Source organism: Venturia canescens, chromosome 4 (genome assembly GCF_019457755.1).
Source record: "Venturia canescens isolate UGA chromosome 4, ASM1945775v1, whole genome shotgun sequence".
NCBI lineage: Eukaryota > Metazoa > Arthropoda > Insecta > Hymenoptera > Ichneumonidae > Venturia > Venturia canescens.
In genome coordinates, this window is record NC_057424.1 from 12,579,332 (window position 1) to 12,603,418 (window position 24,087).

General features: G+C 40.9%; 1 protein-coding gene and 1 non-coding gene across 6 annotated transcripts in view; one reads left to right on the forward strand and one right to left on the reverse strand.

Moving 5' to 3' along the window:
- The window catches only part of Nrx-1 (Neurexin 1), a 216,591-nt gene that overhangs the window by 32,545 nt on the left and 159,959 nt on the right, over positions 1-24,087 (reverse strand). For all 5 annotated transcript variants that reach the window (XM_043416615.1, XM_043416616.1, XM_043416617.1 and 2 more), the window contains 9 exons: positions 22,831-23,022; positions 21,673-21,816; positions 21,095-21,312; positions 20,876-20,984; positions 19,120-19,442; positions 18,737-19,028; positions 17,740-18,033; positions 16,534-16,712; positions 16,276-16,447 (listed from right to left, as the gene is read on the reverse strand). In XM_043416615.1, coding sequence (XP_043272550.1) covers positions 16,276-16,447; positions 16,534-16,712; positions 17,740-18,033; positions 18,737-19,028; positions 19,120-19,442; positions 20,876-20,984; positions 21,095-21,312; positions 21,673-21,816; positions 22,831-23,022 — 1,923 coding nt within the window. The remainder of the gene's footprint in view (positions 1-16,275; positions 16,448-16,533; positions 16,713-17,739; positions 18,034-18,736; positions 19,029-19,119; positions 19,443-20,875; positions 20,985-21,094; positions 21,313-21,672; positions 21,817-22,830; positions 23,023-24,087) is intronic.
- On the forward strand, positions 22,116-22,197 carry TRNAS-CGA (transfer RNA serine (anticodon CGA)). The gene has a single exon. It is a non-coding gene; the product is annotated as a tRNA-Ser (tRNA).

Here is a 24,087-nt window from a genome sequence, read left to right on the forward strand (position 1 = left end):
CCGACAGACGCGGAGGGAAGCGGAGGGAGCAAGGGGCAGATTATACTAATTCCGGTCAATATATTTCGAGGCGACTTCTTCCCGACTCATGTTCCACCGATGAGCGTGAGAGGGACGACGAACTCAAAATCGTAAACTATCGACGGTTGCACGAATCGGCGATGCTTCTGAAGATTGTCCACGGCGTAAAGGAGTTTTCGTCTCGGTTCGCAGCTTCATCGTTCCGACGTGTTTTATCCTATGACTTTATAAAACATTTTCCTCAATTCGTTATCGCTGTCTCGTTCTTTATTGTCTGTGTACGAACAATCGATACTCGTTGGTTGATAGATGCCTAAAAATCGTTTATAAGAGCAAGAAATCATCGTCGTTCCTTTTACGCAGGCCACGTCATAGCTAATGAATCTCGTAGTTTTTCAGAGTTTGTGAGCAGCCAGCCGAAACTCCGTTGTCTTTGGCAAGAATAAAAATTCTCATAGCCCTGTCACTCTCTCTCTCTCTCTCACATTCTCAAAATAACTTTCTTACAGCTGATGCGATCTTCGTGGGAAGAATTTAGCAATCTGCGTTGAGGGAGAGGGAGAGATATTTCTCAAGGGTGGTAAATTCCTCAAGGGTTGTGAACTTTCGCAGCTCGACGAGTTCCCACGTGCTCGAACATTCGTTTTTTTCATCGTTCACGCACTCGAAATTACTTCTTCGATGCTCATGTTGTTTGGTCACTCGTGAGAACGCTTCGGCGGCTGCTTCGTCGAGCTGAGGTTCGTTACGAGAATCACCGGAGAGCGATGACTGGGAGGAACAGTGAAAAATGACAGTTCTGGAAAAAGTATTGTTGCAAGCTTCTCTGGCTGTCAATCGACTAGATTGAAAATCTTGGGAAAAATGAATGAAATCGAATGATGCGAGGCTCCACCAAGGTTGGGCCATCGCGGAAAAGTACCACGTGAAAAAAGGACTGCAAACTTATTTCGAGGATTCATCTTGAGTGAGTATAAACAAGAAGAAAGTCTCGCGAAGCTCGACACATGTCACAAAATACTTCCTCGCGACTCATGTTTTTCGAGGACTCGTGAGAAGCTCCCTTCTTCTCGAGGCAGATGGTTAAGCTGGAAGAAAAATCAAATCAAAATTCCACCCGCCCATCGTGTCCGTCTGGGATATTAAAGTCTCGAGGAAAATCGAGTCTCGAAAATTCCTGAAACTCATGTGCTCTGTTCCCACGCGTCTTTTGGAGCCCGTCCGGTTTTTTCACTCGTCTCTATTTTTTGTTCTCTCAATTTTGGAGAAAAAAAGCATACTTTCGGGGCCAGTCTTGTAATCGAGTTTCCAATTTCAAACGCCACCTCCTCATTGCTTATGTTGCTCGGCAACACGTGAGAATTCTCGGAGCGATAAAATCGAATTCGTCCTCGAGACGCGAGACGAGATTTCTCGTTGTCAACCGTCAAGGACGAGGGAACACGAAATTCTTGTTAAATTTGTCCCTTTAATTCTCATTTTCACAACGAGTTTCTGCTATCCTTGCATATACACATAAATACGTGCCTGTGGGAAATCGGGGCAAAATGGAACGAGACTATTTGAGATCGGATACAGGCTTGAGCAAAAACTGTGTGCCCCACAGTGGAAAATACGTCAAACATTCGTTTTTTTCAATCAGCTTTTTACGATGAATATCTCGAATGAGTTTTTGCATAAACTGCCCGAAAATCTTTGTGCAAATATAGCAACGTCTGTAAATCGACGTAATTTCATAACCAGCGAAACGTTTTGTTTGAATAATAATCATGAAATGTTATCAAAACGAATGTTTTCAATGTTCGAAGAATTTTTCACGACTCCCCACTTCGTTCGTTGCTCCATTTCGCCCCAGTTACCACTTCCTTTCGGTTTCCCCTGCGTACAGGCACGCGAGCGTACGCTTCGCTCGTTTACGCATTTAAATTTTAAAGGCCCGTCCCGTGAGCGCGTTCCGATTTTGAAGGGACGTTGAAAGAAAAAAGCACGGAGCATCGTACGCGTATTATTATCCACGATCGTGGCGTTGGTCGTTCCAGATATCGGTGTCATCGAGCAGCCTGTGAGAAAAATCAAAGTTTCTGGAAGAGCACGTACGATACGTTCTCACGCTCCGTGGGAATGCAGAAACCGCCGGAGAGAGACGGACACACGACGAGAAAGAAATATAGAGAAAGAGAGAAAAGAACGAACCGAGACGTACCACGAGGTCTCGAGTTTTTATGCCGGTGGAAACGTCAAGTTCGTAGACGCTGTCCCTTTTATCGAAATTCAGAAAAGTACCGAGTCTTACCAGACGTTCAAAGAATACGGTTGACCCCCCCAGCACGTGCAGGGAAATCTAGAAACCGAAAGTGATTTAACAGCTCCTTAAGGCGGTATTGCAACGGGACGTACCATAATCCAAAATGCAGAGATTCCATGCCAGCAAATATCAGTAATTCAAGAAAACATTGAAAATGTACAATTTTTTGTTTACTTTCACAAGATCGTAGATTTAGTTGAACATCGACGTTGAGAACGTCGATCCCTTCATTGGGCATGACCAAAGGAAGATACGCGAAAAGAGGCATAGAAATTGTCAGGTAGAAAATACGTCCGAAGAAAACATCCCCCATGAAACGAATGATCGCGTTCATGCCCGAGGTTTGAGGATTTCTTTTTTCTTTCGAGGTGTTTCCTCGAGGAGCATGTGGCCGAACGTGATCGTTCCCGCGGCGTATGTGCGCGCGAGCGTACGCGCCGGGCAATGAGAAAACTTATTCTTCTTCGTTTGGAAAAGGTCCACGGTCAACGGGAGGTTGGAGCGTTGAGGACGAGGAGCGTTGGCCATACGAGATCGTACGGATCGAAGAGGGAAAGAAACGGAATGGCAAGGGAGCGAGTGAGCGAACGAATGACTCGAGAGACCGTGAGAACTCGGATTCCAACGGTGGCTTCTCGTTCTCAGGGTTACCAAGATCTCAGCAGAGCTGAAGAGCGTTCTGGAGGGCTGCCAAGACGCTGCGAACCCTGCTGGCGCCCGAGCAATCTTTTTGGAAAATCCTTTGTACGAATTCCCCTCACGGCGTAATCGACATTTTTTTCTTTAATTATAAGCTGAGAGATCAAACGAACGGTTTGTGTCGAACGACCGTTCTGGAATATTTGAGATTTGAAAAAATTCACGAGGACCAGTGATTTCGTGAGTTTGTTTCTTTTCTATTTTTTTTTTTTTTGTAAATTGCATACCCGATACCAGAACTCGAATCATTACTTTGTCATGATTGGCGTACCGGATTTTAGTCTCTAATCACTTGGACGGCTCATTCGAAATGCTGTCACGTGCAATTTCCCCTCGCCTCGCCCCTCCTGCTTGTTTTACTCTTTTCGTATGACTTCAGCCCTCGAAACTTTAGGCAGCTTCTTCGATACGACTGATTCCCTAGTAACCGTGAGTAGAAATTATTGCTCGTTGGAGAATCTTTCTCACGCTTGCGAGATTCGAGTCTTTCTGCTCCATGCATAAGCAGTGTGTATAGGTATACATCCATATCCACACACTGCTTATGCACGCTGTGATCCCAAGCAAGAATTCCCATCGAATCTCACGCCTCCTTCGTCCTCCTCTCAACGTTAATCCCCGAAAGGAAAAAAACGATCTTTCAACGGTCGAAAGAGAAAGAGATTCGAGAAAAAAAAACATTCTTTTCAATATCATGAGCCTGCACGAGCTCGGAGATCCTTCCGAGAATCGTTTTCCTACGATAGAATTTTTCACCGCATTATTCGGGCTTTCTTCAAGCACCCTGGCGCGGCAATGTCATGAGCGTGTTTCCCAGAACCGTGGAACATCCCAACGGATTTTCAGACCTGATACTCCAAGATCTTTCTGAGAAAAAACAAACAACAAAAATAAATTCTCGGATTAATATCGTGAAGGAAAATTGGATTTTTTCTCTCGACATTTTTCCAGGAGGAAAACACGAAATTCTTCAGCGTAGCTCCTTTAATTTTGGTTAAAAAAATATGAGGATTCACTCGCAGCTGATCATAGGAAATCTACTTCCGCCACAGTCGTGCATTTTTATTTGACCTTTTCCGGCGCTTGTTCGATCACAGGATCATCTACCAAGCTCAAAGCGATTGAATATTTGTATATTTTTAATCATCTATACATAGCCGCGTATGCGTGAGGGCCAGAGGCCTTCGAAGCATCGGTTAAATATCCCTCATGCTGGCTCGGCATTCCTCCGCGAGGTTCAAAGGTCCTTCCGTACCCGGCGTGAGCCGAACGTAAGAGAGGGAGAGGAAGACAGAGAGGAACGATACTCCCACGACCCTCGAGGGCGCGCTTCCAAGACTTCACGAGTCTCTTGCCCGTACATTTATCCTCACCTCTCTCAGAGAGGGCCCCGAAGCGTGAGAACGTCTCTCGCTCGCGGTCAAATTCACAGTCTCGTGTATTAGGGCTTCAGGGCAACGAAGGAACGAAATCTTGAGTTTTCGAAGAATCGATCGAGTCAAAGTTTCTTAGGGACTTCCCCGAGACCTCTTCTGCTTCATGATTTTCACTACCGCGTTCGTTCTACCGGAGAATCGTCAAATCTGTGCTCCGATTTTCGGCATATTTCAGCACCGTGCATTGCAAAGTCGGCAAAAAAGAAAACTCATTTTCATTGCCCCATTCTCGCGGTTTACAGGGAAAATAACTGGAAGGGCGTTTCCGAGGGACGACTTGGTTCGATGCATGGAACGCGGGGCTAAATTTCACAACACGTGACGAGTGCATTCCATCCACATTGAAATTGCAGTCAAATTGAATCGAAATCTGGAGAGCTCATCCCGGGTTCAAGTGATGCTTCAAATGGAGTTGTAACAATATTTGAAAAAATGTTCATGAAATTAATTTATTGTGTAATAATTGCAAATTATTCGAAGAACTGCAACAAGATCGCGTCATTTTCGATTTAATCGAAAAATAAATTAATTATTGCGATGCGTCGTGCCTGCGAAATTCGGGCTCGAAGCGTGACGGTCCCACTAGGAAACTATGAGTTCGCGCAGCAAGCAAAAAAATCCACCCCCGCCAAACATATCCCCGACGCTGAATTTCGTACACGCGACCGGTGCCCTGGGCTCGCACGCAAATTCACCATTCCTTGAGAATTATTCGACATGTACATTTTCTCGAGTATGTGATCCAGTTTATGTTTCTCTTCATAATTCTTTAGAGAAGTTTATATATAGCAATGTTTCGTATTTACCGCGTAGCCAGGAGTGCAGGAAAATGTGACAAGTAAATCGACGCAACGTATGCACGCGGGTCTAGCTCCAGTTTCTCTCATAACATGTGTATATTTCGATTCGTGTAATCCGTATACGGTACAAACACCATACAAGTTTGCATTGCGGTGGAACGATTCCGAAGAATTATTCGACTCTTTAAAGCATGCGAAGCCGAATACGGTTTCAGAAGCTAGCAGCCTCTTTCCTGGGCTGTATTTTAATTAAAATCCAAATAAATCGAATTCGAGTTCCGTTAAACAAAAAAAGGATTTTTCCCCATACTGTTTCCAGATACTGAGTTTTAACGAGTATAAACTTATTGGAACTTGGCGAATATTATTGGAAAATATTCAAGAGTGGAAAGACGTTTTTCGAAAATTTTCGGAATCTAAAATTTGACGGTCGATTCCAGATAAAATTTCGTATAGAATAGCGAAATATTTTTTATTTTTCCAAAGATGCTAATATTTTGAATAATAATTTAAACAGTTTATTTGTATCTCTGGTTTGCCAATATAAAAAAAATCTAATAAGTCTCGAGGTGTGTAATTATTTTACGACGGTTTCCTGTCGAGGAAAGATCGTTGGGTTCATTTGGGAAGGAATTATGATAATTGAGAATGTGAAAAAAAAATATGGGCAGTTACAGAATTGATGAGAGGCAAGGGCAACTGGCTGAAAGGAACCCGCAGGAATACTAATGGTCGGAGCTCCCCAGGGCAGAGATCTAGCCTGCTGAATAGAACTGCCTAATTAGGGATCAGGGTAGTATACCCTCGGACCGAGTATTTTCTTCGCCCGCGCGCTCGAATATGCCATTTTTTGCTGTGGCCATTTTGAATTTTAAAGGGGATTTGGTCATTTGAAAAACTGGAGGTTCGAGTGGAGAGTCGAGGCATTTATAGGAAGAAATTCATCGTCGTCGATGCGAAAGCGTCCAATGAAAAACGAGAATTCAATGTACTGGCTTGCGATTCGTTCTACTTTTATCCTTTGAACAGCCAAATATATTTGATCTGAAAAACCTTTCGTATCACTATCGAGGGAAGCAAAGGGTTGAAATTTGCAATAGAAGTGGACTACTTGAGGACCAGGAGATCATAAGAATCGAAGAGCAGCCTTTTTCATCCTCTCTCTTCTCAACACCCCGCCCCAACGTACCCTTGAGGCTCTCCCAGGAGGAGCCTCTGAAATACCTCCAAGTTTCGGTTCCTTTTTATGGCAGCGACCGCGAGGGCGGGCAATAATAATGTCTGAGCAACGAATTGAGTTTTCAGGTATTAGCTCTCATGCTAGAAATACTCGGAGCCAAAGACACTCGAGACAGAATTTAACCCAGAACCCAGAACCATTTCTAAATGGATTTTCAAGAAGTATGGACCAGTCGCCGGTTTCTCTTATTTGGAATTTTCAGAATCGAAATTCTTTGACACAGTTTGAACGATTAAAAAAGACTCTGTCATCCTACGCAGGACGATGGCAAAAATGGGCTGACAGAGCCTCGTTTCAATCGTTCAAACTGTCTCGAAGAATTTCCATTTCGAAATTTGAAGCTTTCTCTCTCGCACTCACGGTTGCGATATACTGATCTTCATCCTCTTAATGTTAACAATAGAGTTTTTGTAACGAAGTTCAATGACGATATAACAAAAATTAACACTCCTTAAAAAGTGTACACACATCAAAATTTCTACGACTGATACAACTTTGTTTCAATAATAATGTAACACAAGAGTAGAAAAATTAAAGAGAAGGTAAATATTTTAATTGAAATAGATTCCTAGCAATCATTTATCAATGAAGAATGTTGAATATCAGGAAAAACATCAACTATTCATGCTTCAAATGTATGAAAATATCGGTAAGATAAATTATTTCTTCCAATCGTGCGAAGATGTTCGAGGCTGTAACAGGCGACTCAACGAGATTGAAAAGTAATCCGTGTATCGTCGCGTATACCAAGGCTTTATGAAAGCGTTGTATTGGGTCCTCCAAAGAGCCAGAGACAGAGAGAGAGAGAGAGAGAAGAGAAAAACAGATGGGCGAAAACGCCCTGGTTTTTGCTGCCCGTTTGGTCCAAATAAGTATCGAAAGAGCATCAGTTGCGAAGAAGACAAAATCTTCGGGTTGGCCCAGATATTTTGACCTGTATTCCGTGGCCCCACATATTGTACAAGGGGTAAGTTTTAATACAACGTTAAAAAAGCCCATTCGTCAGAGATATACGAAGGGCTCGAAGTGCGCAAGCAAAAAAAAGGAGAAGCCTGCGACGTGACCTTTTCCATTGGGATACCAGGCTCGACGAGAGGTAGTTTTAGAACTGATGAGAGTTTCACCCCCGCGCACCGCCCCTGTACGTACGCCATCGTCGAGCCACAATAGTTTCGCTTCTGCGGTGACAATTTTAATGCCTTTGTCAAAAGTTATTACGAGCATAGATAAGTTCGAAGCATTTGGGCACAGTAAAAATAATAAATCCAACAACCAATGATAAATTATTTTGGTATATGATCGTCAGCGAAAATCTCATCCAGTATCTCATTTTTTCGAATATAAATTATCTGACCAGACGATTTATTTAAGGTGTTTGGTAAAATGAATCGAATTTACAATTGGAAGTACTGAGCAATGAAAATTGAAACGTGCAGTCTGTTTTTAATTTAATTTAATCAATATTAATATTAATATTAAAAATTAATGAATATTTTAATAATTACAGAATGCGTGCAATTGACGAATGTGCATGGATACAAACACAATGAATTTCCATGGCCGGAATGCTGCCACGAGGAATTTCCTCTCCCATTCCGTTGACTTTTCTGTCTTTTTTAATCGCGAAAAGCTCTCTAGAGAATTTCACGTTGATACGCGATGATTGAAAAATGTTGAATGAAATTTAGTCGAGAAGTATCTCGCTTGAAGAAAGAAAATGAATATAGCAAGAATCGTGATTTCATTCGCGTCTATCAGCCTCGGGGATTTCGTATTCGAAGAGCGTGTACGCGCAAGCATGGTGAGAAAGAACGAGAGGAACGGATGAGAAATGAGGGAGGCGAGAAAAGTCGATGCCTTCGTCGCGATGTTTGAGAAGTGGCGTGAGAACATGTGGCTCGGGGACACGTTAACCTCCACATATGAAGCAGAACAGCAGAATCCAGGAGGAGGTTTTCCCATCGGAATCTCGCACTCGACGATCTCGAGGGGCGCTATTCACTCCACTATTCCTCTGGCTTCATCCCCGATGACTCGTTCTTTTTTTTTTTTTTTTCATTTTATTCTCTTTCCTCTTTTGTAGCTATGAATCTTTTGTCGAATCGCTTTCTTTCTGATGGTCTATACCGCTCGCGTCGACTGAGCTTTCATTCTTGGAAGCTTCAATCGCTCAATATTTATTTATAACAAACTTTCTCTAAACAATTTCATTTCTTTTCGGCAATGATGGACGTCTTTTGTTTTCATCGCTCGTGTCACTTGCAGAATTATCGTACGAGTGACTGCGTATGTAGCAAATCAGTGGGTGGAAGCTCGAATCAATTTTTTTTTTTCCGCGAGGAAAATCGTAGTCATTGAGGAAGATCATGCGTTACTTGTCATTCAAAAAAGCAACTGAACTTTTTTGCTCTTTTGATGGTCAAAGAAACGATTAAAATTTATTCTCGCAATTATTAAATTTATGTGTAACTTATTTGTTGAGATTGATCAATTTTTAATACACAATGATAGCAGTTTAAATACTTTCGTAGTAAAGTCTTCAAGCAAAATGTGACAACAGCCTTTTTTCATTTATATGCGTATGCATATCTATATTTTAAACCAGCTGGCTCATGGTGTTGTCAAACCTTCCACCGTTTGTGTCGTTGTTACTCGTTAACCTCAAATAAGTGTTTTTATTTTTCCATTCCCAAGTGATTTTCACAGGTAACGAGGCTTTCTCGAGTCATCATCGATGTCTAAAAACATTATATTTTCTTATTCTCGTTTTCGGCTCTTCAAAGTTGGGAGAATCCTCATTTCATTAAGTCCAAATGATCGCACAGGGAGTGTGCCTGCCATAAGAGTCTGTGTATAACCCTTCAAAAGTGTGATTTTCGTTAATTGTTTTCTCGACAACTAGACGGTAGATCCTACGATAATTCTGGGAATAGAAGCACGCTGCACATTTCTAGGATATTTCCAAATTTCAACTCTCAAAGTTGGAATTTTCGATTTCCACTAGATTCGCGTGAACTTCTTTAAAAAATTGATAAACGAAGGGAAATTTTCTTTCCCTACGTACGGTATTTGCCGATTGAGGATTTCAATGGTACGAATAGAAATGATGCCTAACGTGCGTCGTGTTCATTAAACTTGGTTTGCTCGGGGTCACGTCCGTCTTAACTCGATAAGCCTCTTTCTTCGGAGCGATCCCTGAGGTTAACGGTCCCCGGTGCATTCTCGCCGAGACCCTTGCTCCGTGTGGGAAAGGGTTAAAGTTTCGAACTCGTTCGAATTTCTAGAAGCCAGGATAGCAGAAGGTTGACGAAGGTTGGTAAAAGCGCATGCACCAGCCATCTCTCGTGGTCGCCCTCTGCCGGGGATGCTGTCCACATTTTTCATTCAGATTGCACATCGCTCTGCGTTCAATCAACTTTTTCATTTCTTTCGTCATCGGACAAATACGTTTGCCGCATCTTTCGTCTGTTTAAGTACGACAGAGAATCCATGGGAGTAACAAAACTCCTTTTCATCACGTTTAGGGTGATAAGCGTCATTGAAATTTAATATTCGTTGCGAAATTATATTTGCACCATATTTGATTGAGCGAGCATCAACTTTTGAGTGAAAATATTTTAAAAGTTTAATTTTAGTCGCAACGTTTGTCTTATATAGAGAACTCGATTTTTCATCTAAAAAAAGTTACTCAAACAATAAAAATGGTAATTCCAAGTGAACAGAGCTAGAAATCTCCGAAGAAAATTTATTTACAAATTCACATTCCCTCAGTTACGATTATGATTAAAATAGGAGTAAAATCTACTTAAAATAACACTACAATTGTGCTCGCATTGAAGCCGTCTCAAGGATCAACAAATCCATATTAATATGGCATGAAATAGTTTGAAATTAGATGGTGAAAACACGTATGGATTCGTATGCTGTGAAGGGTGTAAAAATGCAGGTTCGAGAGGTTGATGGTTTGCGCGCAAAGGGCACGGTATGATCCAGAAAGTTATTAGGGAAGCAAAGCAAACGAGAAGTCGATCCTATCGAAAAGAAGGACGGAAGAGAGAGATGGAGCAGGGAGAGAGCAATTAATTGTCGTGCACCAGGAGTCCGTACTCTGACCAATTATGGGTGAGAGATCGTCGGCACCAGTTACAATGTTCGTATACAGAGATGCAAAGGGTCGAATGGTCGTGCGATCGAGACACCGAAGAGGTAGTCGATGTAGACGAGGAACGACGAAAAAGGGTTGAAGCAACAAAGCCTCGTCTACTGAGCGAACAGGGTTTCAGAAACGCCGGAGTTCAGCTGTTTGCAAGGGCGGGCTACGCAGACGAAATTCATATTTTTTGTTGAACAAAGTTTGTTTGATTTTCTTCAAATGAGTAATATGAATATTCATTTATTTTATTTTTATTCTATTGAGGTTTTATTCATGATTGTTGAAGGTTGAAAGATTTTCATGACGCTTTTCTTTTGTTCCTATCGATGTCATGGGAACGCTTGAAATACAAACGAGTAACTAACTTTCAAAGTGCCCAGCTGCGTGTGCCTAACAGCATTCGAGGATTTCCGGAAATTATGGAAACAATGGAACAGATAAATTTTCATTATCATTCGCGATTCTAAGGTCTGTACAGTGCTTTTTTCGTTTCAATTCGAACTCGTAAAATGCTGCAATAAAATTGTCCGGTTCCCGAGACGCTCACCAATATGAGCGGCACGTGCCTCCACCAGGAAATGAGATATCTTTACGCTTGAGGACGGAGTCACGGGACACTGATTTTCCAATGTGTGTTTATCACTTCGGGCTGCGAAATCTGTGATTCAAAATCCGTTCAACAACGAGCGTACTAAAAATAATTGAACGAGCGAAACAATATGGAAAAAACTGTTTTTCGATGCGAAAGAATTTATAATGAGTCTTCAATGGAATTGTGCTTTGAGGCTTCATTTATTTTTGGAGATGGCTGACACACGGATGTCCTTGACGTCAAATTGGGTCAGAACCCTCAAATATTTCGAAACAGATTTCTGGATGGGGTTTTCGTTCTTTGTTTTCAAAATAACTAATCAACAATGGAGTGTATAATCGAAAATTATTGCACGAAACGAATAAATGAAAAGAGCGTCATCGCGAGTTCTCGGCTCATGTAAAATCTGTCGCCTAAACGAGTTTTGGAGTCACTTTTCCGTCGATTTTTTAATCTCCATCCTTATCAGCAATGTCGTCTTCGTTGATGCTACGATTTTTACTCCTGTTAAAATCCACTTACTCGCCAGTGTTGAAACATTTTTTTCTGCCATATGTGTAAATTATCGAGAGACAGATGCGAGGAAAGATTCGTTGGTGGGTCGATTGGCCTCCCACTGCCCGGAGCTCTTGGTTCTACGCATAATTTGATGAATTCACGTACCAGGCTTATATGCTGTTGTAGAGCTAGAAACTTTGAGCCGACCGAGGCAAATTTATTCTAATTAAATCAAATTAGATTCACCCCGCTCTCGAGAGCACCTCGTACGTTCATTCGCTATATACATTGAGAGAAAGGGGGAGAGAGAAAGAGTAGCGAGTTCCTGGTGTGTCCTGGACACTCTCTTTCGCGTTCCGTTTGCCCCATCATGATGGGAGTTTCAAAGATAACGATCCTCGGACTCGAATTGAGGGAGAAGCAGATTGGCTCATTGCGTGCATTTTATTGCAATCGTCCTTTTTCGGCCCTGCACAACTCTATCATGTCTATTTCTTTTCCTCCCGTGTGCAATTATTTTCTCGAATCTGTTTTCGTGCGTGTTGTACAAACCGAAAAATTCATTTCTCCATTTTCCTTGAACGATGTTCAATTCGAATTTCGAATTTTTCAAATTCATTCGCTTCGTTTACGTACAAATATTTGGAGACACGGGTTCGAATAATGATTCACATTTTTGAGGTTTTTTTAACGGTATGATTTCCGCTAAAAATTTCTTGCGATTAGAGTTCCAGTACTCGAGTGTGAATTTCCAGAGAATTTTTTATAGAAATGTAATTTTTTGTTAACCTCGAACGAGTCAAACGTTCTCAGCGAAGAACACTAAGTCACCAGACTCAAAAATCATCAATTTGTGCACAATCGTTCTTCTGATCAGCTTGTTGATGCATTTTGCATTACTGAAAATTTATGAATTCGATATTTCGAACGTGGACAACTTTTTTTCAGGTTTCTAGTGAATAACTGAATAAGAAATGCTCCGCGAATATTTCCAGCTCGCAAACAGGCGCAATAATAGTATATTACACACCTAGGGCAGGAAAATAAGGAAAGTCTTAGATCACATGTAATTGTCGGCCGAGGCGAAGCCGAGGCTGACAAACATGTGGTCTGAGGCTTTACTTTTTCCTGCCCGAGGTGTGTATACGATTTTTCTGTCCGACGTAGGCGGAATGCGGCAACTTCGGCCCGGAGGGCAGAAAAAAAGTTTTAAATGAGGATTAAAACCTTAAGGAGTGAACGTTCCTATATACCGAGAGAATGGTAGTTTTCTCGACAAATGGAAGGCCCGTGTCATCCCGTGCAACGTCTTCCCGTGCGAATGCGGGGAGGGACCTTGGGAGAGACGTTGATTTATGACACATCGCAGCATCCGAGGAGGCCGCAGGTGATCGTTAAACGCACCGCGTAAGATTCAGCATTATTGCGGTAAACGTTTATACTAATGAAGCGGATTAGCGTTTCTGTGAGTATCAGGAATCTAAAATCTCGACGGAGGTTTAGAACCGTCTTGGGTAGTTCCTTGAGACCAATTTTTTGTGTGAGAAAAAAATGTTGAAAAATGCTTCTCACCCAGCTGAGCCGGACCAGGAAAATATAGCTCGTACGTTGGCGAATCGCTCTCCTCGAATTTTTTTCGCACGGGGAAGAAGCACGAAAGCATCATTCGAAAGGTCCGATCAAATTTTTTTAGGAACATTTTCATATACCGGATGAGCAATTTCCATTTTACATAAATGGAAGCTCCACTGATCGAATTTCATTACGAAAAATGCTCGTGTTTGCCTATGAAAAAAAAAAAAAACGTTCGAACTGTCTACTCTTTAATAGGAATTCATACAAAAAGGAGCTGTTGCCTCCTGGGAAATTTTCCTTCGAGGATTTTCGACGTGAGATCGGAAAATTCAATTAGTCGAAGGTTGGGGAACCGGAGATTATGAAATGAAGAAAGTGAAACCTCGAGGAAAATGTTTTCCCCTTGACGCAGGGGAACCTGGAAAATTTTCTAAGCTCCGCAAAGGGTCTTTCGTTCCCTATAGCACCAGCAAAATGAATGAGTATTCGAAGCCTGGCAACGGGGGTTCGAATCAATGCATTTCTTTTCAACATAGAGCTAAAATGTTTTTTCTTCTTCGTTCTTCACTGCGCGAGAATCACATTTCGGTTTCTGGCCTCGTACAGCTTTCTCAGAAATCGATTCGATATTTCATAGACCAGCGGGTCCAGAACCACCCGCTGTGGAGGTTTTCTCTTGAAACATGCCTCAAGGATCGTCTCGAATTCCTCACAATGAAGCGTGACCTTCGAGCCAATTAAATCGTCTTTCTGCATCAGGATTCGAGGTAGCGAGGGAGGTAAGAAAACTTTGAAAAAAGTGTGTCTGCGTCGAGCACCCACGATGGTCCTACACAACGATTTCGTGCTTCGGTGGGTGTAACGAGTGAATGAATTTTTCGGTTATTACCTGCGAGAGCCGATCGGTCGTGAAGAAAGGACGACGATTCTTGGGGTAGAAAAAAAAGTTTAGCTTTCCCAAGGCCGATCTATCAGGACTTCATATACCGATGTGGGTGAAACGAGTTTTCTCACAATGGAAAATTCGTGAGGAAAGACTCGGGTACGATTTTTTTTCGGAAAAGTCACGCGGGACGAAATTTTTACGCCAAAAATCGATTCGATGTTATTATGATGGATGGAAACTCATGGAAAAAGGAGAATTGCAAATTCCATTAACGATTGTCACGTTTCTTCGAACGTATTACAACGTAAGTCGGATCGTAGAAGGGAAGATTTTTTTTCTCAGCAGTGAAGTCATTTAATATTATTATACTATAGCCTTTGGACCCGCATGTATCAGGATTTTAGGGGACAGTTGGAGCTCGATTTTTTCGAGTGTTAGAAAAAATTTGCCTCATTTGAGTGTAATCGTAACTCGAAGCGTGTCATTTGTATCGGAGAGGTATGAAATCGGTGCGATGGACCGAACGTACGTTAGCTCTCGATTTCTGCTCAGACTCGGAAACCAATTAACCGGGACTACGAAATCCGGGGAGCAGCAAAACGAAGAAGGTTTTAAATTTAACTGGAACCTGGAAAGCTCCGAAAATTAATGACTGCTTCTCCTGCGGTCGCAATAAAATAAATTCGGCAGAAGAGCTCGATTATCTCTCGAGACGAAATGGGAACATAAAATACCGCGCGATGTATCAATATCCCCGATCAGTTCAAGCGTGTCATTTGTATCGGGCCAACATGAGAGCAGAGTTGATTCGTAAGAATTCCATTCTCAAGATTCGAGTGTGTGTGTGTGTGTGTGTGTCTGTGTGAGATAGAAGAAGTGAACAAAAATCGAAACCAATTATCTCGCTTTCTAAAATCCGGCAAGTATGATATCGACGAAAGTCTTTCGAGCGAAGGAGGCATTTTCAATGATTTTTTGGGCCTCTTCGTCTCTGAAGATTTATGAGCCCCGTTCACAAAAGATTTCACGCTCTTCGCGCCCCCGCTTCTCCAGTTTCTTTGCGACCTCGACGAGAAAATATCCCCTCCGAGGTACTATTTCTTTTCATTTCCAAGCCTCCTCTCCCATTCTACCAAACTCGGGGATGATTCAGGCTGGAGAGGGAGAAATGGGACGACCAATGAGGCCCAATGTTACCGCGACCCTTTTCGTCGTCGCTCTAGTCGTTGCTCGGCTCTTGGGAGCTCCGAGATCGCGGACTCTCCTCAGTAATTCGACGACGTTCTTTCCGAACGGACTCCCCCATTGGCATTTGTTACGAATCAATTCATTTTGCAGATTATATTTTTGTTAGTGTTTTATTCGGTTGTAAAATATTTGAATTCTCGGTCTCGCAAGTCGTACACTCGAGAAATTTTACTGCTGATGCCATTGTGAAATATGTGAGAGATTATTTTGCACAAAAAAATATTAAGATTTTATTGCAGTGGATTGGTATTGTCATGAGAACACTGATTGTGTGAGAAAACGTAGTTTTTGTGACCGCACGATATTTTTCGATGATTTTGCACAGAATTAAAAATGCCGATGTTGTAAGCCACTTTTCAGTACTTTCATTTTCGACCCGAGGTGTCTATTTTTGTTCCCGATTACACGACTCGCGTAATTGATTAAAAACGACGCACCTGCGGCGCTAAAACACACCGCAAGCCAGGGCTACTTTGACATCGGGAACAAAGTTTTACGCAGCTTCGTGAAAAGTTTTTTTGTTCCTTTATTTTTTGTGGTTAAATTGTACGGTCGTTTTTTCGACAAATTTATTTTTGTTACTGCCTTTTGTAAAAACGGTTGTAATCTGGATGAAATAGGAGAAAGCCCAGGCCATGGGATCCCTGATACTCCAAATTATTTCAATAATATCGTTGGGAGGAACGACTAAGAGTTTCCCAACTGCAATTCGTAGCTCATCAGCGAATAACCGATCCCAAGGACCGCTTCAAGTGCTTTTTGCCAATAATAAACCCTCGCAGAACAAGCATATGAAACTGGTTGGAAACTCATGCTACTTACCGGAAGGATGATTTGCTTGGACGTTGTAGTCGTCAACCTGGAGCGTGCTGTTTGCTCCGTTTCTCGTGAATCTTATGACGTGATACTGATTGTCGTTGACTTTAACGCTGGCTTCACCGATCGGATGATCGTTTGTGCCCATGTTGTAAACGGCGAATATATTACCCTCTACCTGATAACAGAATTGGATAAACGATAATTAATGACGTCGTTGTCATTGAACAGGAGCATTTGGGAGGCACCATTTTTTTGACTAACAATTTCAATTTCTAGATAATCGTTGCTTGTTGCTGATTCTATCCTCAGAAGTACAGCGTCACTTGATCCAGTCACGAAGCCCATCGCGATCGTGTCTCTCGGCATTTCTGGCCTTCGATCCGTTGCGAAAGTGTACGTTATGAGGCCTCGCCCCGGTCCAAATTCATAAGCTATGGCTTCTAAAAAAAAAATTCTGTTTAAATGGGTCTCCTTAGATCGAGGATTTTCCAGTTCTACAACCTCGAGATTCCATGAATAAAAAATTTTTAAATATCCAGTTACTTTTGATAATTACTATTACTATTTGTCGATCTTTATAATATGATAATTACAATGATTAAGGAGTTTCGGTACAGGCGATACAATGTTGCCATGCTAAACCATGTTAAAAACATAAAAAATTTCAATAAAAAAGTTCAGAATTTTATAAAATTTGGTAAACATATTCTTTAGTGCCAATTTCGACGATACAAATTTTTTAAGATTTTTCTTCTACACAGTTATCGAGTAATTGATCACTAAAGTTCACGTGTATAAGCATAGCGTTTCCATATATGAAGGTACACATTCCGGGCATAAGAAATCTGCTTTAATGCGTAATTACTCGATAACTAAGTAGATGAAAATTTTGAAAAAAATTGTGTTTTCGCACTTGATGTTGAAGAACATTATCACCAAATTTGATCAATTTCTTAATATTTAGACTTCTGTACCGAAACTCGTTAACTCAAAAGATATTCGTGAAATGGAATAAATCGACTTAATCAAACTGGTTTCTTTGTTCTGCGATATAAATTCGTTTCATTTTCAGAAAGACGAGGATTTTTCAGTATCTTCTCTGTGTCATACACTATTTTTTTTTAATGCTACTAAACGAAAATCGGAGAATCGTAGAAGTTTTTTTATCACGAAATTCTGTGTAACGATGGAAGATATTAAAGAAAAGCAAAATTCTATTTCGTGAGACAAGAAATTGTCGGACATCGTTTGAAACAATTTCTCATCCTTCACAGCTTTATTATTCGTGAGACGTAAATTTTGCAATGTATTCATAAAAAATATTGTCAATATCTCGAAGATAATTCGGACTTTTCAGATTTTTATTGGCACTCGAGTACCAAAACTCAGAGACAATGAAACGTCGGCGTAAAATATCCTCAAATCCCTCTGGAGTAGTACAATCTCGTTGCATCCATAAAGTCTCACCGTCATTGCAAGTGGGACCACTAAAACTCGTCATATCACAGTCGCATGTAAAACTGTTCCATTGTTGTATGCACGTGCCGTGATTGGCGCATATGTCGTGAGTGCATTTTTTACCCGGATGGATACTCGCATAGATGTCGCAGCCGGATTCGACTAGGGAACTCGTAACGACTGCGTCAGCCATAAGGTCAACGCTTTCTCCGCTGAGATCGACCGAAGCAAGACAGCCCTCGAAACCTTGTTCACTTGCAATCGGTTTCGGCAATTGTCCGTACTGTGTTTTCTCAACTCCACCTACGGTATCATACAAATTGTGTTAATTTTCTTCCTTCGAAATACCATTAAGATCAAAAGATTTTCAATTTTTGAGGAACTCGAATAAAACTTGTTTTTTGTGCCAATGAATCCTGATAAATCGATCGGTAATACATCGAGTAGAAAAATAATAAAATTTACATTTTCATCCGGGCAAATATGCCAAACGTCAATTTCAGTAAAGCTTGATATCATAAATAATTTCCTCAATGAATATTTCGTTTCCTGTTTATTAAATTTTATTGAAGATCCGATAAGATTATTTCTCATTACGAAAATTCCGGCGCAGCTCTATCCCATCAATCTGCATGAATTACCATGAGAATGAATCTCATTTCGAATGAAAATGAAAAGTGATTCAATGAAATGTTTGATTTCAGAACTAAATGAAACTCAAATCAAATTTTCCTTTCACAATAACGTTCTATTCTTCCTGTATTCGCATTATTATTTTCCCATATATGATCTCTTGCCTCGAATGTACGAGGTCAAAACGAAATAAATTTCTTTGGAGTTTTTTATGATCAAGTTGTCTCAAAGGGATGCTCATTTTATTTTAATTCCATCCCGAGGGAAAAAAATGTCCCTCCACTTCTGACATTCATATCGCAGCGTGATGTATCCGCCCGGATTGTACCGAAGCGTCCATAAAGATTTTATTTTGATCACATCCTCTTCGTACCTATGTAGAGAATACCGTCGAGATCGAGATTTTCGTTGTTGCCTTGACTGAGGACGGCAGCAACGTGATCGTCAACGGCCAAAGTGTGCCTTTTGGGTGCTGGTCGTCCTATGCTGACCGCGTGCCATTTTCCGTCATTCAAACGCGGTCTCGATGTGTCTCGAATTTTGACGGGTCCGTCGCCTAAATCAAACACGTAATGTATGTGTCCATCGACGAGTTCGACCGCGACGAAATCGCGTTCCCGTCCAGCGTTGAAGAGAATCAAGCCGTTCGCTTCTCTCGTTTTGAACTGTCAACAACGGTAATCCAACAACATTATTTACTAATTTGTCGCACAGACATCGAAATGGAGTAAACAGGAGGGAGCAACGAAATTTAACCTGGAAATATATGTTCGTTTCGACGTAGGCCTTGAGCACAGGAAGCCCGACAAATGCGTGCTTCGACTTGAAGGTAACCGCGTGATGCACCGGATGATTGCGTTTCCCAAATTTGCCAGTCACTCTGATTATCGGAGTTACTCCCTGATGAGAGCCCTGATGAGGTCCCGCGCTTCTCGCCACCTCTAAATAGGGGTGACCGTTGAACCACATCTGCTGCAGCTGACCAACGAAATGAGCAACGTTTTCTGCGTTATGCAGATAGCCCCCGACGTGGAGCGTTCGGAATTCCAGCACTCCTTGATTTCCCAACTGAATTTCGGCTGTTAAAATCAAACATTTTTACTACACTCGTTCTATAGATCCCGAAGAATTTCTAAAGTCGAATTTTAAATCTTGCTGACTTTTCGTACAAGTTCAAAGTACGTTAATAAATTTCCTTCAACTACGAGACCCAAAGTTCTTCGTATTTTCCATAATCGTTAAATAATTCTCCCTGCTAAAATTGGTACGATGTTACACATTGACGCGAGGTAAATTTCATTCCAGTTGAATAAAAATTTTAGTAAAATTTCAATAAAGTTCTCAATGTTGCCAATCTGTCTAAAACAGTGACAAAATTCAATGTTCTCCGTTTCCCGAAAATTCTGGTTTTAAAAAATACGACGTTGACTCACCGCATAGAAGCGTGTTAATGCAAAATACATAGAAACGTTCGTTAATTTGATACAAGCTGCTGACCGCTCAGCCTCGTCAACCATTTGTGTTAAACGCGATATTTCATATACGCGGAAGCACCAGGATACGTTTCGTGTGTGCATAAGCCTGACATGAAATCCATTACGGTACTAATTATTGTTGGAGAAAGTAATTACATGGCTAACGGAATACAATTTTGTAACGAAAATTAACGACATGAGATGATGCATGTACAGCCACGACTCTGCAAATTGTATTTTTGGAACTGTTCCTTCGGCTGTTAACGAAAAAATTCGTTTTTATCGATTTTTGTCGATTTCAATTGTTTCTAATACAAAAATTGATTTCAACATTACCGACAATTTTTTACAACGTCGAGTTATCACGGTTGAACGTTGAAGCGTACTCGGGCATGAATTTCAAAACTTGGATCTCTCCAGACATAATTGTTATCGAGCAGTTAAATTGTGCCTCGGGTTAAGCTTGGCTTTTCGTAAACTGCTAAGCAACGCCTAACAAGATAGCAGCGATAAAATTGGAGGGAAAGAGTCAGCCGTACACCGATAACGGGAGGAACAACGCTCCGCTAAATAATCTTTCCACTGAGTAGAGCAAACGTGTAATATATGATCTCTACATTTCCGGAGCTCGCTTCCACGTGCGTATATACAGTAATAGAAAAACGTTTACGGGGTTAAGTCATTTGGAAATTAAAGATAAATAAGCTAAAAAATATGATGCGCACGCAAATGCAAGTTGAAAAAGGTTTTCAGACGGTCTGAATAAATTCACGAATTATCGGACAAATCGGTATCTAGTGCTGGGGACTTTGAATTTTTTTTAGGAAATCTTTTGTTAATATTTAGTAAGTCGTTGTATTTTTAGACAATTTTTCAAATCAGATTTTTAATGTTTTCTAGTGGAATGCACATGTGCTTTGATGCCTTCGATTTCATTATACGTCCAAAATATCCTTCATTTTGTGCTCATCACGCTTCGTTCCTCCTTTTCCTGCTTTTTCGCAATTATTTGAAATAAATTTATCGTGTCAACTGACCTCGAATCGGCGGCTCTTCGTCAACTTGAAATTTTAAATTGGTCGCTCTTCTTGAGAACTTCAAAGTGTGCCACATGTCGTCATTGAGGCCTTGACCCGAGAGTAAAATCTGAATAAAAAGACGGACGTTTGTCAAGAAAATCGTTGACATTCTGTTTCCTATCTGCTGATAAAATAGTTATAAAAAAACATATTCGTGGTCGAAGAACGTCGACTCGCCTTCTCTCGATCTCCGATGAGTATCCTCAATTTAGCTGTTCCGTCATCCAACGATATTTGCAACTTGTCGGAGCTGTTTTCGAGGCTCGTAGCAACGAGAAGTCCTTTCGGCCTCGTCGTTTTGAATCTTATTGATATTTCTTCCGCTTGAGTTTTCGAGTCCTCTGGCATAAGAGCCGTCATTTGTTGGCTCCCGTTGAGATGCAACGTCGAGGCGTCTGTAAGGGGATAAAGTACGTTTTAGATTCGGGTGACCTTCATTTTTGCCTGAATGACATAATTGGCACGAACATGATCGAGTTAAAGTTACCAAAAACTTTGGCAAATAATTTGATGATGATATTCGAAACAAGTTTTTAGAATTTGAATATTTGATTTGAAGATCTTTCTTCAAAACTTATTCGTAAAGAGTTTTTTAAATGAATCACAATAAAATCGCATTGGAGGCTTCGAATTTTGTTAAATTTCGGTTGAGCTATTGAGCTATAAAAATATACTGAACGAAAAATTTCAGCTGAACATTTATCAGTAATGTATGTTCAATTTAAAAAATGCAAAAAAATCACTTTATGGTTTACCTTTTCCACATGTTGGACCAGTGTAAGGAGTTGCTGTACAATCACAGTGAAATCTATTCCAACCCTCGACACAACGACCTCCATGCATACACGGTTGTGAAGGACAGTGAGCGGATTGTGCATGACAAGCTGGCCTCACAGCACCTGAAAATCCCCATGAGTCGATTTATTTCCATTTCTTTCATTTATTCGTCAATCTTCGTAAGAATATTCGAGAAATTGCAATGTTTTTTTTATCAAATTTAATATAAAAACTGTCGGAGCATCGTTTTCGTGAAAACAGTTTTTTTATATACATATATACACGGTTTTATGGTAATCAACAAAAGAATTAAAAAGTTAATACTTTTTCAAAATATCCAAGTAAATTAATATTCCTTTGCAATGGAAACACAACCTCGTTCTCTGGTCATATTGAAAAAGTAGCTACTCAGATCTCAACAGCTGCGGTGTCCGAGTGGTTAAGGAGTCAGACTCGAAATCTGATGGGCTATGCCCGCACAGGTTCGAATCCTGTCCGCAGCGAAGATTTTTTTTTTGCTTTTTTCAGGATTTAACGTTGAAATAATTAACAATGCCAAGTTATTTTTATACCGTACTAATTTACTCAATAGAAGATGCATAATTTTTAAGAAAATCATCATTTATCGTGAACGAGTGTTACAGACACGACCCGGACATGCTATTTTTCATGTACTTCTGTATACTGGCGTTGATTAGAGTTATTTAATAATTCTATCTAACAAAGAATAATCATTCTAATGGTTAATCGGTGAGTGTGCCAATTGTTGAGAACATCGTTTTTCGGACGTCATCGAGATGATGCCTTTCGCACTTTTTCAGAAACTCCGCTGTACACTGTTCAGTTTCCATCCGACCATAGCGAGACTAGGCTCATTTGAAAGCTCATAAAATTTGCTATAATATACTGTCCTTTTCCTGGATCAGTCATTGATCGGTCATGAGATATCGGCTTGAAATCAAGTGTTGGTTTCAATTGGACGTGACTGAATGTACACGTTTGAACATTTTTTTTGAATTTTATATACCGAGGTATCGTGGTATCTCGCGAATGTTTATAAAAATTGGGAATCAATCGATTCGCTCAATAAGATTTCAGTCCTGTGATATTATTTCCAAAATGTTTTTTTTCCTCACCAGAATCTTGCTGTTGGGCGTAACCCGTTATATCTACTGGTTGACCGTCGATCACCAGGTCCCTCATACAACCAACGTATCCTTGTCTGAGAGCTCCGGTCCAAAGTACTGGAGGTACGGTCAGCGGTGCGAAGGGAACACCGACTCCTCCGATATAGAGTAGCCCGTCAAGGTCCAATTCAGTCGAATCACCTGAAAATCTTTCATTGTGAAATGCTTGTTTTCGAAGTGTATTTTTAAAGACGTTGCATCAACGGTATGATGATTTTGGGAGATTAACATTTTACTGAAAAATGTTTTCGGTTAATGGAGGAGTGTTGGCATTGGAGCAAAACTGCTTTAAGGTTGCTTAAAAGTACTTCTACACTGATTAAGGAGGTTGGGTGCAAAAGTCTAAATAATTAGAAATTTATCAAATTTGGTGGTAACGTTCTTCAACATCAAGTGCGAAAACACAATTTTTTTCAAAATTTTCTTCTGCTTAGTTATCGAGTAATTACGCATTAAAGCAGATTTCTTATGCCCGGAATGTATACCTATATATATGGAAACGCTATGCTTATACACGTGAACTTTAGTGATTAATTACTCGATAACTGTGTAGAAGAAAAATCTTAAAAAATTTGTATCGTCAAATTTGGCACTAAAGAATATGTTCACCAAATTTTATTAAATTCTGATCATTTTGAAATTTTTAATGTATTTAACATGGTTTAGCATGGCAACATTGTATCGTCGCTATCCACTGTCCTTAAAGTATTTTAACTTTGATTCTGCAATCGCGGTCGAATATTAAACAGAGGTTTCTTTGAATTAACATTTTAGATTGTCCCGATGACGCGCTGAGTGGTGGCTGGAAGCTCGGCTTTCTCAAGGGCAGAGAGGATGACCGGATGCGGGATCAAACCAAACGCGTTGGTCAAGTAAAGTCATGTGATCACCAGCTCTCGACCTTTGGGATCTCTTCAGGGATAAGGTTGTGCTCATGGCATCCCCCAAGTCTCAGAAAGTCCTTTACAGGATGGCTCAGCCGTCTACCCTTCATCAAGAAATCAATCAATAGGACCGCGAGTCCACCTGCACCGTCGCGAACAGTTTAGAGACCGTGTCACCGAGTGTGAGGAGGGGCCAGTTTGCCAGTTCATTTCCCCCTCGCTTCTTGTGTATTAGCACAGTGTTAGAGGTTTCCCGTGACCTTGGGGCGAGCTCCAGACGAAGGCTGCTGTTAAGAATCGAGTTTAATGCGATAGGATCTGG